Source organism: Nannospalax galili, unplaced genomic scaffold (genome assembly GCF_000622305.1).
Source record: "Nannospalax galili isolate Female #2095 unplaced genomic scaffold, S.galili_v1.0 scaffold1051, whole genome shotgun sequence".
Lineage (NCBI taxonomy): Eukaryota > Metazoa > Chordata > Mammalia > Rodentia > Spalacidae > Nannospalax > Nannospalax galili.
The window spans coordinates 2612237-2629647 of record NW_008331995.1 but is presented as its reverse complement, the minus strand read 5'-3'; the positions used below and the strand labels follow the sequence as shown (position 1 = coordinate 2629647).

At 41.8% G+C, this 17411-nt stretch overlaps 1 protein-coding gene across 14 annotated transcripts in view; it reads left to right on the top strand.

Moving 5' to 3' along the window:
- Magi1 (membrane associated guanylate kinase, WW and PDZ domain containing 1) overlaps positions 1–17411 on the top strand; it is a 692255-nt gene that overhangs the window by 612038 nt on the left and 62806 nt on the right. For all 14 annotated transcript variants that reach the window (XM_017796616.2, XM_017796611.2, XM_017796614.2 and 11 more), the window contains exons 11-12: positions 5337–5519; positions 6655–7275. In XM_017796616.2, coding sequence (XP_017652105.1) covers positions 5337–5519; positions 6655–7275 — 804 coding nt within the window. The remainder of the gene's footprint in view (positions 1–5336; positions 5520–6654; positions 7276–17411) is intronic.

Here is a 17411-nt window from a genome sequence, read left to right as displayed (position 1 = left end):
AGATGTAGTAAGATAAGTAGAATAACACATTTCTCTCATTTTAATTCCTCCATTGTAATTTTCAGAAGAAAAGTTTTCTCTGCTAGTTGATACCATCGTTAGAGCTTTATTAGTATCAATTGATGTGAGGTGATTTCTTCAGGCACAAATAAACTTACTGTGATAATGGCTTTCATAAGGCTAGCACGCAGCTGTGATAACATGTTACTATCAGCATGATTATGGCCTCCTCAGCATTTCTGAGTTTGAAATTCCTTCTTTGGTTCATGCTGCTTTACTTCACCTCTCTCCTAGTAAGAGAACTGCAGCAGCCTCCTTTAAGTTCCTCGAACCATCCACTGTATGGACCAGTTCTGAGAGCTGCATAGGTTTTCCCCTGTGGTTTTCTCTTTTCTTCCCATTCTTTGCTGACTCCTGTTCCCTCCAGGTCTTTGGTCGAGTCCTCTGCCATAGTTACTCTTAGCCATCCTGTGCTTGTCACTTATAGAATTTATCAGTTGCAGTTAGTATTCTTTGATGTTCTGTTATTTAACAGTAATTGCTTCATTGAAAGGCTTGGAATCCCATAGAGGCACAAAACTATGAGTTTTGTTTTTTGTTGGTTTTATTTCCTTTTTTTTAAAGATTCACTGTCAGTTAATCCCAAATCAGTTATAATCCTTTCATATGTATGTTCTGCTGAAATTATGTTATTGAGTGAAATAGTGTGTCTATATGCATACATCTACATACACACATGATAGCCAGCCCGTGTTCTTAAAAGAATTGTTTTAGAGATGAAATACATTAAAAGCTGAAAGTACAGGTCCTGGGTATCCCATATACTTAAAGCACCCGCTAAGAATATGAATGGCATATATCGGTGAGCTTCATCTCAGATTCCTACTTTGCTTTTTTCTAGGCCTCTCCTGCTTTTTAAACTAATGTGTTCATTTTATAGTGTTAGTTTAGAACACAGAGTCCCAGGAGTACCAGGCAAGTGCTCTGCTCCCAAGCCACACTCCCAGCCCCTAGGCTCTTTTCTCTTGTCTTCCATAGCCGTGTTTAACCTGGGAGTGGGCTGAGAAAGTCCAGGTCCCCTGAACTCTCCCTGCAGTCAGCTCACATATTCCTACAGCCAGTGTGGCCTCAATCTTGAGCCTCATCTGTCAAACATCATAATCTTTGGAATATAAGTGATACCAAAGAAACCCATAAACACCCCGACCCAGTCACCCCAAGTGGGGATTGAAATAAACTAATTTCAACATTAGCCTCATTGCTTAAGACTTCGGGTGGTCTGCCTGTTGGTTACACATCTTATTTTGCATAGTATTGATAATGCTAGCAGGAAGAAGCCACCTTGGTTTGGTAGTTTATATTAATTTTGCCAAGCTCACTGTTCAACCAAATTCTCCTCTGATTGAGTTTATTTCCCAACAATGGGTCATTTTGTAACTGTGTCCTTAGACGACTCTCTAGCTTTAAGCTTAGGCTTGGAGAGGATTTTTGTAGCTTCCCCACCTACCGTGCTCTCTCCATCTCCCATCTACATGATAATTGATTTACAAAGCCCTTTTTAATACCAAACTCTTCTGTAGGACTTTTACATATCTTATCCATCATAGTCATTCTTCATAACTATCATATGAAGTTGGTGCTACCTCTATTTCCCTTTAAGCATGCAACACTAAAGTAGTACAGTGTCAAATTAACTGCAATTGGAAAATGAAAATTTGAGTTATTTGACCCATTACAAGGCTACATTTCAAGGCTGTGATGTCTGTGTGGTGTGGCAGCCGTGATACCGAACAGTGCAAACACACAGTATTTCCAGTGTTCCAGAAAGTAGTGTTGGACAGTGGCTGGTCAAACACCAGAACCAAGAGTAATTCTGCTCTGGCAGAGAACTCCTAATGGTAGTTCAAAGACAAAATTTTGAGCCCAAACCTAGAAGATCCTGATTCAGTGAGCTTAGGGTAAGAACTAAAACTGGAGCTGGTGGTGCAGCTCAGTTGGTTACAGCTCATTTAACAGAGTGCTTGGCTAGCATGCACGAAGGCCTTGGGTTCAGTCCTTACCACCACATAAACTGAGTATGGTGGTGTACATCTGTAATCCCACACTGAAGAAGTGGAGGCAGGAGGATCACGGTTCAAGGTCATCCTCAGCTACCTTAAAAGTTTGAGGTCAGCCTAAACTATAGATCCTGTCTCAAAAAATAAAATAAAATAAAATAAAAACAAAAAAGAACTAGAATGAGTACATGTTTAAAAGGCCACTCAGATGAGTTTACAGGTATACAGTCAGGTCTTAAAACTGCTAGCTAGCCCTAGAAGTTAGGGTCTCGAAAAATGGTCTGGACCACAGGGCTACAGCCAAGAGCAACAAATCCTACTGCTTTTCTCCCCGAAAGCCACATTAATGTAGTGACCAACCCATACTTAAAACATAATAAATATGAAATACTCTGATGTTCCCTCTTGGTTAAAATTCAGGTAAACTGCCTGGTGCATTTTCAGTTTTCTAACTTTGTAAGAAAAATGAAATGTTCTAACACCTATCTAGTCACTTCTTTTCGGTCTTCTCAACAACCTATTATATCTGTCCACTGTGCTTTTATTCAGTCAGTCAGTCAGTGGAAATTTTTAGAGCACTTAAAATGTACTAGATGGGGCTGGAGAGATGGCTCGGCGATTAAGAGGGCTAGGACCCAGGTTCCGTTATCAGCACCCACATAGTACCTAACAACCATCCATAATTTCAGTTCCAGGGGATCCAGTGCCCTCTTTCAACCTCTGTGGGCATTTCACGACACAGGTGCACCTCCATACATGAAGGCAATATGCTCATACATATAAAAATAATAAATAAAAAAGTGCCAGGCAGTATTCTAAGCCCTGGATACATATGCATATGACATTCTCCTCGGAGCTTACATTCTAGTGACTTTATGTGTGTGCACATGCAGTGCTTCTTATGTATCATCATGAAGACACTAAGACAAGAAACCAAGCCAGTCAGTGAAATGTATACTATGTTGGGAAGTAGTAAATTCTAAGGACAAAAAACAAAGCAGAAAAGTGGGACAGTCGGAAATGTTGAGGAAGCAGTGCACATTTTAATAATGTGGCACCAGAAAACGTCACTGAGAAGTTGGTGGCTGTTGATTTCTCCTCATAACTGAGATGTGTTTCATCTCTCCTCTCCCGGGATTGCTGGCAGGCACTACAGCAACAGCCTAGCCCAAAGTAAACTTTAGGGGTTACCTTACCTGTCCTCACCTTTTATTTGACAATTGTCTTGGGAGCTGTCTTTCAGAAGCCTTCAACAGAGGTGGCCTCCTTCTCCCCACACCTTGGCAGTAGCCTTAGCCACAGTGACAGGGCTGCCATTTGTGGAGCTTCCAGTAAGCCTTGGACTGCACTGGAGAGGAGGTTCACGAGCAGACCTCTGACTACAGCCAATTTAAAAGAGCCTTCTTTGAAAGAGCCAGAAACTTTTAAAATATGCAATTAAAAATTGTGTGCATGCCCAGAGACCTTTTAAGGCCTTTTAGTTATAGTTAACCAAAAATAACTTTCCGCACTGAGTGCCAGGCTCCTAACACATGGTAACTCCTTTTCTCCTTTAAAAAAAAAATTTTTTTTTAATAGAAAAGAAAGAGAGCAGATGAGGTGGTTCTAACAAGGGCAAGACATAGGAAATGGAGTTGGGAAAGATGCAAGTGGCCACTGTTTGGAATATCCCAAGAAATTCCAGTGATGTCTCAGTTATAGGGAAATACAGTAAAGCCCCAATGACAATTTTTAATTTAGATTTGAAATGCTACTTTTGAATTTATCAAAAAAAAACCTAGGTTTGAGACACTAGCTCCACCAGTTAAGTGCTTGCCCCACAAGCATAAGGAGCTGAGTTTATCTTTAGAGCCCGAGTTAAAATGCTAGGTGTAGTGATACGCACTTGTAATCCAGCTCTGGAGCTCACTGGCCAGCTACCCTCACCTAATTGTTAAGCTCCAAGCCAGTGAGAGACCTTGACTCAAAGGAGGTGGATGGCATCCCTGAGGATGATTCCTGAGGTTGTCCTCTGGCCTATGTGCACATGTCGGACACACACACACACACACAACACACACACACACTTGAAGAAAAGAGTAAGACCTTAGTACCATTGACAGTTACATAGCTAACTTAGTTTGGGAATTTTCTTTTGGCTTATTCTTTTGTTTTTTGTTTTTTAATGCACCAAGCCAAATGACCTCAGGTTTTTGTTTTTTCTTTTTTTTTCTAATGCAATAAACGTTAGCAATGGAAACATGTTGGTTATTTCACAAATTGTTAAAACCTACAGATAAATAAGGAAAGTCCAATGACTTTGGAATTCTATTCAATGTAATGACCTTTAATTTTCAAAAATCGTTGTGATTGTACACTTTCGTCAAATTACTCTGATCATGATACAGGTCCTGGTATTATCCCTGCCTTTCAGCCCAAGCCTTCCATTTGGTTAAAAACCAATGTTTCTGCTCAGTTGGACCTATATGTAGATGACTTATCTATAGCAGGACAGTGTAGTCAAGACTGCAAAACACAAAAGAAAAGCATGACACACGGTGAGGCCCACCTGCTTTCTCTAAGGAGGCTGTGGGGGCTCAGCTACCATCAACTTCATGAACTAAAATCAAGGAAGCAGGTCACATGACTGAGACCAAGTTTGTCTTCTTCTATCTTCTTTTGGACATTAAAGATACCATATGTGGGTTGGGGCTGTAGTTTAATTGTAGAGTGCTTGCCCAGTGTGCACAAAGCACTAGGTTCATTGCTTCCCAACACTTCACGCCTATAATCCCAACACTCAGAAGTGGAAAGAGGAGTATCAGACATTCAAAGTCATCCTTGGTTCCATAGTAAGTTGGAGGCCAGCCTGGGCTACATGAAACCATGAGTCAAAAAAAGGAGGACATGCTTAGTGTATGATACTCACCTCCTAAACACAGAGGGAGAACAGTGCCCCCAGTCCTGAAATCAAGAGAGGATTTTCTTTTTTTTTTTTAAATTTTCATGTATATATGCTGTGTGTGTGTGCGCGCGCATGCGCGCGCCATGAACAAAAGAATGTGTCAGATCACCTGTAGTTGTGAGCCATCTGATTTAGGTACTGGGAACCAAACTTAAGTCCTCTGGAGAGCAGCGAGCACTCTTTATCATTGAATCATCTTTTTACATTAAGACCCATCTGTGTCTGAAGGCCTCAGTCCATGAGCTTGGACTGCGCTCTTTATTGATCATAGCATCTTTGTTCATTCACAGGTTCACTCGTGACAACATTCCTTGTGCTTTCTCACTCTATTTCAGGCAAACCCTTTTTTACAAGAAACCCTTCTGAGTTGAAAGGCAAGTTCATCCACACGAAGCTAAGGAAAAGCAGCCGTGGCTTTGGCTTCACGGTGGTTGGAGGGGATGAACCTGATGAGTTTCTGCAGATCAAGAGCCTCGTTCTAGATGGTCCTGCCGCACTGGATGGCAAGATGGAGACAGGTGAGTCCACAAGGCCATAGTATGTTCCATGCGATGAGGCCTCTGTCATGACTTTGTAAGGGTCCTTTATACATCTTGCAGTAGGCCAGATCCCTCCCTTACAAAAAACCCTCCTGCAGTCCAGATGAAAACCTTTGCAATTCCTTTGACTTTGGAATTTTTGTAAGGGTGCTTTTGCATATAGTAAAGCAGTAATTTACTAATGTAGAGTCTTTTGAATAAATGAATTCTAAACTTAGAGTTCTAGCGTTCTTTCAATGATTATTATATTGTCATTAACAAAGAAGACACTAGATGCTAAAGGAAAGCTTTATTACTAGTTAAACTAAACAATAGAAGTAGTCTGGTTTTGCCTGATGGTGCTTCCCACCCCCCCTACCCCAGTTTCAGTTCAATTTCATATTGAAAGTGCAGAAGAGGTAAAATTTTACCTCTACCCTCTTAAGGTTTTTGTCTGACTCTGAGAATGACAAAAGACAAGTTAATAAAAGAAAAACATGAAAGTTCACTTAATATAAGTTTAAAGCCAGATGTGGTGGCACTCATCTGTAACACTAGCCCTCAGATGACTAAAGCAGGAGGATCAGGAGTTGGTGGCCAGCCTGGGCTACATAGTGAGAGCTTGACTCTCAGCCACTCCACCCCCCCAAAAAAGCACCTGAAGAATGAGGTGGATATGATACGGGTCCTTAAAGGAAATAGCAACCCAAAGATTCTGTTCAATACTCACCACAGTGAACACAGAATAGGTTATGAAAATGGAACAAGACATGGGCTTGGGCCAGAGCAGTGACTTGAGCAGAGGACTGACTAGGAAGTCATGTGTTGGCTTAACAAGTCACTGTACAGTGATTTTTTTTTTTTTTAAATCCATACTGAGAAGAATGTACTGTAAGAATGATGCTTCTTGGTGTGGGAGGAACAGCTTCCATGTAAACCCTTCTTTCAGGAAGGAAACAAGAGGATCAGAGTGCTTTTCCACACTTGCTAATTTTTTCTTTCAAGCATCTTTAGCACCAAATAAGCCTATACTAAAGTAGCACATCTTGGGGTAGTATGTTCTGAATATTAGTAAAATGACATTCCATTTTTGAAGTTCTGCATTGTTTGACCCCCAAACTATTGCCTTTTACAGGGGATGTAATTGTCAGCGTGAATGACACTTGTGTTTTGGGACATACACATGCTCAAGTTGTAAAAATCTTCCAGTCCATTCCCATTGGTGCCAGCGTGGACCTTGAACTCTGCAGAGGTTATCCATTGCCTTTTGACCCAGACGACCCCAATACAAGTTTAGTGACCTCAGTGGCCATTTTGGACAAAGAACCAATTATTGTGAATGGACAAGAGACCTACGATTCACCAGCGAGTCACAGTAGTAAAACAGGCAAAGTTAGCAGCATGAAGGACGCCAGGCCAAGCAGCCCTGCAGACGTGGCTTCCAACAGCTCCCATGGGTATCCCAATGACACGGTCTCCTTGGCTTCCTCCATAGCCACTCAGCCAGAGCTCATAACTGTTCACATAGTCAAAGGGCCGATGGGATTTGGTTTTACAATCGCAGATAGTCCTGGTGGAGGTGGCCAGAGAGTGAAACAGATTGTTGACAGTCCCCGCTGCCGAGGCCTCAAAGAAGGGGATCTCATTGTGGAAGTGAATAAGAAGAACGTGCAAGCTCTTACACACAATCAAGTCGTGGATATGCTAATTGAGTGTCCAAAAGGAAGTGAGGTCACACTGTTGGTGCAGCGAGGAGGTACGTAAGTTGGTTTAGTCTTTGCTTTTGAAATCTGGAGTGCATTGGTTAGCTTACTAGCCTTTAGGCAACTGTTTGAGCTTTGAAACAGATTGTGTCTTTTTGAGAAATTGAACCCAAGCCCTTTGGCATGCTAGGCAAGCATTCCACCAGCAAGCTATATCCCCAGCACTAGAACATTTTTGTTTATATATTTGAAAATTTTTTCAAAATGCCCTTTGGTTGCTTCCAATAGTAGCCTTTTCAGAATAAAGTTTATGAGTTCATACATTATATTACATACATGTAGTTAGAGAGTGATTCCTTAAAACAAATCGCTGCATCTTTTAAAAGCAGTAAGATTTCTCCTTTAAGTCTCCTGACCTTCACCCGCACAAGACTACAAAACGTGCTCTGTGTCCGCTCCTCCAACCTCAGTTCACACTCCTCTGCTGCCTCTCACTGTAATTTATTACATTGGCTTCTTTTCTGTAGTTGCCTTAATGCCTCAGTCCTTTCCTGTCTCAGGGCCTTTCCACCTCCTCTTCCCTCTGGAATGCCCACTTCCCAGTGCCCACTTCATCGGCCCAGTTTCATACAGCTCTCTTCCTGAGAAAGGACTTACCTAATTAGTTTAAATTAATCCCTGACACTTCCATGAATCTCCTGTGAACATCTTTATTGTGATAGCCTTTATAACAATCAATTCACTATTATTATCACAGGGCATTATTTTGTATTTTGATTTGTATTTGTCTTTCTGTTTCCCTAGAACGTAGGTTCCATAAGTCAGCACCCATACCTACACATTGGAACCTGTTAACCCCAGAATTTAGCAACTGACTCTTTTTAGGGATTCATGAATAATCTTTAAAAATTGGGGTAATCTGCCAGGCGTGGTGGTGCACACCTTAATCTCAGCACTCGGGAGGCAGAGGCAGGGAGATCTCTGTGAGTTCAAGGCCAGCCTCCTGATCTACATAGTGAGTTCCAGGCCAGCTGGGACTACAGGGAGACCCTGTCAAAAAAAAAAAAAAAAAAAAAAAAAAAAAAAAAAATTGGGGTAATCTAAGGCTTGACACTAAACTTGCCTCCTTCTCCTTTACCACCACCTTCTGCCTCACTGGCATTCACAGGACTTCACACTGAGAAGTACTCAATAATAAAATGACTCCCTTCTGGGATAGTACTTGTAACTAGCTGTGGCTAGTTGCTGCTCACAAGAGGCTGAACTTGCTTGTTTCCTTACCATGAAATAGTAAATACTATTTCATGCACAACATATTTGAGTCTTTGGAAAAGAGATTGATGATGGGCCTCAGTTTCCTTGCAACAAAACTGTCTGATGTCATAGCAACCACACTCTAGTGCTGTCACGAAGTTGCATATTGGTGATCAAAGTAATTGGGGCCATTGGGAGGTGTCCTAGTTTGTTTCTTAATTGCTGTGACAAAACACTCTGACCACTACCAATGGAGGAAAGGGTCCATTTTATCCTACATCTCCTGAGTCACAGTTCATCAAGGAGCCCAAGGAAGGAACTCAGGGCAGGAACCTGGAGGCAAGAGCTGGAGCACAGGCCATGGAGGAACACCGCCCACTGGCCCGCACCCCTGGCCCCTACTCAACCTGCTTTCTTATGCAACACAGGCCCACCTTCGCAGGGGTGGCACCACCCACCATGGGCTGGGCCCTCCCACATAACTCAGCAATCAAAAAGATGCCCCATGGGCATGGCCACAGGCCAGGGTAATGAAGGAAATTCCCCAACTGAGGCTCCTTCAACCCAGGTATGTCAAGTTGACCCTAAAGCTATCCAGCACAGGAGGAAATCAAAAACAAAACTCAGCTGTTGAGTTAATTTAAATGTCCAGTCAGCCTTCTTGAACAGTTATCAAAACCATTGTGTGCCGATTTGTTTTGACAAAACATTCCAGTACATTTTTAAGTCTCTTCTTGTACCTAGATCACTTGATAACAGATCATGGATCCTTAATAGCAATTTGTATGTAGGTGGAAATAACCTGAATATAAAAAATGATGGCGATATGAGGTATGGTGAGGATGATGGTGATACTTGGCTCTTAAAGATAAACTGTGGTTTGTAGTGTGCTCTCACACCTGCGTGCATTTATCATCTGATCTTCATCACTTCCCTGGGATCTTTGAAGGTGCCAGCTCACAGGAGGGACTGAGCTATCCACCCTAGTTCTGGTTCCGTGGTCCCCTATCCAGAGTTCTGCTAACTTAACCCTGAATAACATTGACTTTGCATTCTCGTTAATACATTGGGCTGATCTACCAGACACCTCTGATCCAGCTACAAGCATTTTACAGCCAACCTGCCCTATAATCTATTTGATTTTTCGTTTCTATTTTGAGTATTATGTGCTGTTTTTCTATTAGGTTCATTTTTAAAAGATTTATTTTTATTTATGTGTGTATGTGTACCTACATGAGTTTATGTGCACCATATGCGTGTAGGTGCTCATGGAGGCCAGAGAGCATCAGATCCCCTGGAGCTGGAGTTACAGGCAGTTGTGAGCCACCTGATGGGGTGCTGAGAACCAAACACAGGTCCTGTGTAAGAATAGTGAATATTATCTCCTGAGACATCCCTCCAGCTCTAGGTTTACTTTCAAGGGAACCAAAAGGTAGGATCTTACAATAGTCTGTCTACTAACACAACATTTATGACAATGAATTTACCTAAAATATCAATGAACTGATTATAGAAACACATCTCAGTGTATCTTTTCTTAATTCCTGAGACCTTCTTTCTTGATGCTATTACATTTTATAGCTTTCATGTGGAAATATCCAGAATATATTGCCTCATTAGTCAACATCTACATGGTTTACTTCACAACCTGAGTAATTTAAAATCACTGTAACATCAACAGTCTTTAAAATACGCCATATGCCTTGTGTTTGATTTATGTGTAGGAGGGGAAGTTTGTACATCTGCAGTTGGCAGACCATCCCTAGCTACTATTAATCTTTCTCAAAAACATAAAAATATATTTGTTTGTGCCACGCATTAGTTGTTTGAATCAGGGCTGACATTTAATCATCCCTCCGTGTGGTGGGGGCTGTGACCAGACAGTTTGACGAAGGAACGGGACAGAAGCTCAGTCAGATGAGGAAGTGAGCGGCCACTTCACTGGCTGCTTGTGAATCTCATTTCTGTCATAGTTCCTGGTAAGCAGATTGATTAACTCATTAAATCCACCCCTTTCGTGATCCTCTGGTGTTCGTGTTATGATGAGGTTTTCTGCACTTTATAAAATGGCCCTTTTTACTTTGTGGCAGAATTTAATGGTTATGTCATCTGCTTTCATTCCTGAATCCTGTGTTCAGTTTTGACATTTGTCCTTGTCAAGATCTGGTTCATTTTACTTTTTAGTACTTTTCTGACCATTCCCTCCTTTCCTTCAATAGAGAAACCAAGCAGAGCTTGAACTAACTTTTGTTCATTTCAGGAGTCAGTTCCCAGGGTCAGCCTTGGATTTGCCAGGGTTGTTGAACTGCAGGCTAGGTAGCTGAGACTGTCACAGGTCTGTCCCAGGTCCTTCTATGAGCACTTCCCTGCTGTTGCTCTAGCACATCTCTTTGTGCTTGCTTCCATCTTCCCAAGTGAGTCCTTTCCTCCTCCTCCTCCTCCTCCTCCTCCTCCTCCTCCTCCTCCTCCTCCTCCTCCTCCTCCTCCTCCTCCTCCTCCTCCTCCTCCTCCCCCCTCTCCCCCCCTCTGCTGTCCAGCCAGGAGACTGCTTGCTTGCTTTTATACTTTGGGATCTTAACATAGCATTTGCCTTCAGAAATCTGCCACCCAACACCAGTGTGATCTGTAGGCTTTCTTGAGCTATTTGGAAAATCATGCTAGATGGTAATTATTTAATATATAGTTGTTTTTTTCTAATGTACAAAAGAACTTGCCCTGTACAGGTTTTTCTGTCTTCACGGGGAGTATATTACATGTAGGCGGCACAGCACCTGTGCCCCTCAGTGTACAATGTCTTGCTTACTCAGCTAATTCACACCTCCCAGGAGGTATGCCTGTCTTTAAGAAGTAATTGTGTGTTGAGACAGAACACTCCATTTCAAGAAATTCAGCAGTGTTTTGTAAAAGTGGAGAATGTATGCTGTATTTTTGAGAAAAAGCATTTATGGTAAAGAGAATGAGGGAGGGGCAGGAGTAAACAAGCCCCTGGGTTAAGCTCTGTCCTTAAGAACATTTTGAACTAGAGGTCTTTTGAGCAGCCCCCTCTGGCTCCAATGTTATGAGAAGAATGACTTTAATGTTTTTGTAGAAGAAGGATTCCACAGTTTGGGAGCCAGAAGACATAGTGTTTGAATCCTGGCTTCCACCTTTACTGGCTTGTGTACCTTTAGGCAAGTCACTTACCTTCTCTTAGCTTAGTTTAACGTATGGAAAAACTGTGATTGAGCCAGTGGTGGTGGTACACTCAGGAGGCAGAGGCAGGGTGAATCTCTGTGAGTTCCAGGCCAGTCTGGGCTCCATAGTGAGTTCCAGGCCAGCTTGGGCTACAGGGAGACCTGTCTCAAAAAGACAGAAAAAAGAAAAACTGTGATTGATTCTTGCTTTGTTTGTGTGATGTAGGTAATATAAAGTGGTTGTGCCAGTTCCAGAAGTAGCCATTAAATGATCAATGAGTGGAGTTTTACTAATATTGTCAGTTAAGAGGAAGTGACTGATTGGAGGAGGCTTTTTATTTCAAAAAAGGAAAGACAAGCTCTAGTCAGGACCCATAGAATCGTTATCTCAGTGCACAGTGTTCTGATATCTGTATTTCAGTTTAGAGACTCCACCGTTGGTTGTTTGGTTGTCAAGTCAGTAACCAGTGTTGTAGATGATGTCAGAATCCCACCTCTGTGACTCCTCATTTTGATTCCTTGTCATATTCGGGGCTGAGGGAAATACATTTATAAAGCTAAAAAATATGTTCATTTCTAAATAATTTTGTTTTCTAAGAACTTTCTGGGGGCTAGAGAGATGGCTCAACAGTTAAGAGCACTGGCTGTTCTTGCAGAAAACCCAGGTTCAAATCCCAGCACCCACATGGTGGCTAACAGCCGTATGTAACTCCAGTTCCAGGAGATCCGATGCCCTCTTCTGTCCTCCACTGCATGACACAGGTGCACTTACACACATGCAGGCAATACACTCATACACACAAAATAAATATAAATAAATAAATTGTTTAAACTTTAAAAAAAAAAAAAAGCTTTCCTTGTTTTTCTAGTGCTGAAGATCAAAACTAAGGCCTCATTTGAGGCCACTTAAGCACACGCTCCACTGCTGAGCTTGTCCCTCCCTCCTGTGTCATATCCCAGTCTTTCCTAAGGTCCAGTTCGACTCCCACCTTCTACATTCTGCTCCACAGAATAGATGCCCAAGATGCTCATCTTGAGCAGAGGTCCTCATCGGTTCTCTGCAGATAACAGCACCAGTGGAGGGACGTTACTCCCCAGTGTGCCTGAATCACATAGAGTGCTTTTGTCAAGTCACTGAGTTATTTTTAAGGATCTGACTCCAAAGTAGTGAAATGTTAGAATTCTTGAAGAACAGGATGGCAGGAATCTGTGTCCAACAGTTCCTTATATGCCAGGTGTTTTGTCGGGGAGGACTGCTTGAGTCACAAGTCACAAGAGAAAATTATTCATGTAACTTTATAATTCCAGATATTTACTGTAGAGGGGCAGTGATATGAGTTACAAGGCAAAATTGGATATGAAATAGTGGCTGAATACTTATACTATGTGCCAAGCATGTCATCATGGTACAAACAGTACACATTCAAACACAGACATACATCAAACCTAGCAATACCTTTTGTTGCAACCAAGTTGGAGTTACAGAGTTAACTCTGAGTGGGATACCTGTGAAATGAAGGCAGTTGTTATTGCTTCCTACTGTAAGAAAGGAAAATATAAAGGAGTTGTTTTGCTTTAAGTATGGAAACTCCATATCCAGATTCGGGTAGTAAAGAACAAAGGAGAAATTGCTGGTTCCATTGGGATTTGTAATCAAGACAGTGAGCACTTTGCCAGTGTACCAGGCAGTGTTCTTAATGTTTTGCATACACTTGGCATCCAATTCCTGGAGCCCTCTGAGGTAAGGGCAGTATTGGCTCCATGTTGTAGAAGAGAAAGATGAGATGCTGAGAGCAGCAGTGAGTCCCCAAATCACATACCTGGCTAAGATTGAGCTAGGGCTCTGAGCATCAGCCACTGTGTGCTTAACCACTGTGCTAAAAAGCCTCTTAGCATGAAAAAATAAGAAACTCATCCAGTAATAGAACTGTTGAATGTATTTTGTAGAGAGAATGTAGGCCAGTAGCATAGTTGTTGAGGAATGCATATTATACATAAAGGGATGAATAAGGCCTGAAGTCCACAGGCAAATTGATGCCACTTAATTCTCTTCCAAATTCACTGATGATATTTACTTCATTAAGTCATCATCGATCCAAACAGGAAAAACAGTATCTTATCTCATCATCTAAGCACATTATTAGCATTAGCACTCCTCTTTCTCTCTCTCTCTCTCTCTCTCTCTCTCTCTCTCTCTCTCTCTCTCTGTGTATTTTCCTTCTGAAGTGATGCAAAACTATCATAATTAGAACCACAGTGAGCTGTCTGCCTGAGAGTTAAACTGGGCAGTCAGGCGCCTCTCTTTGCCCTCTGGTCTTGAACTGGAGAAAGATTTGCAAATTGCACCACTTAAGTGTTTGACTGCCAGACTGTCTCACACTGAGCTGCAGGGCCTCAGGAAGGGCAATTCAGGTTGCTTATAGAATGGTATCCTAACAGTGTTGCGTCCTATCTGTTCTCATCAGCTAATGTCCTGCCTCTCCAATCTTGGGATCCCCAGGCTCAGATTACATCCCACCTCTCCCTGCCAGGCATCTTACAGCACTTGGCTTTCTCCTGGCTTCACTACAGGTCTTAGTGCCCCCTGCATCTGTACTCTCACCAGAGTGAATTAAAATCTGAATCAGAGCTAAGTAGCTCACATCCAAGTGGCTTCCCAGCATTCAGTGTGAACTTCAAAGTCCTGTGTTTCTGCCACATGATGTTCCTTCTTCTCCCAGAGCCTTGGGATCCCCATATATCCTCGGTCCTCTGCTCCAAGATCCTTTCATCTGCTCTGCCCACTCCATGTAAAGTGAAATAACCTCAGTCACCATCTCTTCCTACCTGCTCAGTTTTCCTCTTGGTGATTAGACAGTGGCTCCCTCCTTTATCTTTGGAGGATACACTCCAAGACACTCAGTAGAAGCCTAAAACCACAGTAAATATTACCTTGTTAAGTACACAAGAGATCAATAATAGCTAATAGTAAAGAGAAACACAGCAATGTGTGTGCTGCTCTCAGCAGCATGCAGTCCAGCACCTATGCACTGTTTATTTCTGGACATTTCAAGTTAGCATTTTCAGACTGTGAATGATTTAAGTCTCAGAAAGCATAACCTCAGATGAGAGACAGAAGTTTCCTGTACTTATTTCAGATCTCCATGCGAGGTGGAACTTGGTCTCAGTCACTACTCTGTCTGCATTGCCTGAGATAGAGCCTGGTACATTTTCAGGAAAACGCATGTTTTGATGTCTCTCCCTTGTTGAGGAGCCTATACCTAGACTTCGATGTGTCTTAGTTTCCAGGACCCTTTGAGAAGCCCACACCCATGATATTGGGTATGCCTTGCTTTCTTCTGAATGCCTCTTCCTCTTAACACTGGTACTAAAGCCTGTATTAAAACATCTTTTATTAGAATGCAATTCTGCATCATTAAAATAGGAAAAAACTATGTGCCTTGAATGAACAAATGAGGTCATGTCAGGCCATCTGTTTTCTGAACGGTAGTCTTCAGCAGAACTTTCTGCAATGTGATCGCTGAAGAGACAGCTGAGGGAAAGATCTACACCATGCAACAGAGCAGTGGCAGAACCTGGTTCCGAACTTAGGTCCGTTCGCTTACAAAACCCGACTGTTCTTAGGGCTGCTCACAGGGCAAAGAATTGCATTCATCAGGGTATCTGTAGGCCAAGACACTAGAGAATCAAGCTAGTGAGTCCTGTAGCCAGTAAGTCATTGCAGAAAGTGCTACACAGGTGTAGAGTTTATTTAACCTTCAGAAGTGATGCGTTGAATATCTTTATTTTACCCTTTCTCTTAATTGTATATCTTTGAGGAGAAGGAAGTTCTGGTAGAGAGGATAACCTGGAGGTTTTTTTCTACAAGGTAATAGTAACAATAGTTCTTATGTATTCAGTTCGTTTCACATGTTGGTGTACTCTGAGCTCTGTACATGTATTATGTACCTGCTTTAGGGCTCAAGAAACTGACACACAGAGATCTTGTGCACTTGAAGAGTGACCTGCTTAGGGAAATTTGGGGGTCCTGGCTTGGTGTCCAGGAGTTTTCAAAGAATTACAGGCCCTCTTCTGTCTGGGCTGTATTTACATTCTGACACTGGATTAATATTTAAAGAGGTTATTCTCATGTCATTTGTTTGCTGTACTAAAACATTTTGACCAAAAAATAACTTGGAGAGGAAAGGGTTTATTTCCTCTTATACTTCTAGGTCACAGCCCATCATTGAGGAATGTCAGGGGAACTCGAGCAGAAACCATGGCGGAACTGTGCTTACTGGCTAGCTTCCCTTGGCTTGTGCTCAGCCTGCTACTTGCCCAGAGATAGCACTACCCACAGTACACGGTGCCCTCCTACGTCAATCAACAATCAAGAAAACGCTCCGTAGACGTGGCCACAGGCCGATCTGATCTGGGAAATCCCTCAGTTGAGACTCCCTTGTCCTAAATGATTCTTGGTTGCATGGAGTTGACAATAAAAACTAACCAGGATGGAGTTTAACTTGAATTATTAAACAATTAAAGCATAACTGGGTCTGAAGAGATGACTCATTAGATCTAAGCACTTGTCACTAAGCCTGATGATCTTAGTTCAATCCCCAAGACCCACATAGGGGAAGGAGAGAACTGACTCCCTCAAGTTGTTGATCTCCACACATGTATCATGGCATGTGTGTGCACACACATACCACATAAATGTTAAAAAATTATAAAACTAAAATTCCATATAAAATATATATGATTTGTCATCGAAGCTATAGACAGTGTTCATCGGCATTGCATCAAAAGAGGAAGATGTTGACGTGTCGCCTTTACTGACTGACACGGTATCTCTAACTGACCTCACAGTTTTCTTGGGGTGCTTAAAAATTTTCTAGTGCTGCTGAAGGTTGAGGCCTTTTGTCCAATCCAGTGTGAGGCCTGATGTCTTCCTGGCCATTAGAAGTTGTTCAAGTTAAAATTAGCAAACTTCTGGCATTTCCATAGTGCTAAACAGGATGGCTTTCACATTTGCTATTAAGGAGCCCTCTGGCCTTTATTAAGAATGCAGTTTGAAGTTGTTATTTTGGTTTATTGCCATGGTTTAAAGTCATCAAGGATTTTATTTGGGAATTCTTTATAAAATGTTAGGTCACATTTGCATTTGAGATGACTTACAGCAACATAGGAGGTAAATATAAAAATGTTTCTATTTTGGTTACATTTCATTATATAAATGCATAAGAATTATCCCCCGTTTTCATGCCTTGAGGAACTCTAGTTTCTTTAATTACTTTTGATCTTAATAATTTTTAAAATCTAAGCATATTCATTTATTTGTTATAACATTTATATGCAATTTCAGACGTAATCAGACTATTTGAGTTTTATACTTATATGTATTTTTTTAAGCTGTTTGTTATTTTGGACCATATGTTTTGATATGTATTATGTGTATTTGGTCTTTGTGTAGGCCAGAAGTCAGCCTCCAGAGTTATTCCTCAGGAACCATCCACCATGATTGTTTAGACAAGATCCCTCAAGTTCACCTGATTAGGCTAGGCTGGCTGGCCAGTGAGCCTCAGGGATCATCCTGTCTTCACTTCCTCAGAACTGGGATTATAAGCATACACTATCAGGCCTGACTTTTTCACGTGGGTTCTAGGAATTGAACTCAGGTCACAGCAAGCCATTACCAGTAAGCCATCTCCTCAGCCCTGTTGCTTTATATTCATAATGCAGAGTGGTTGACACACCTCAAACTTCTATTTTTCTTCCTACAA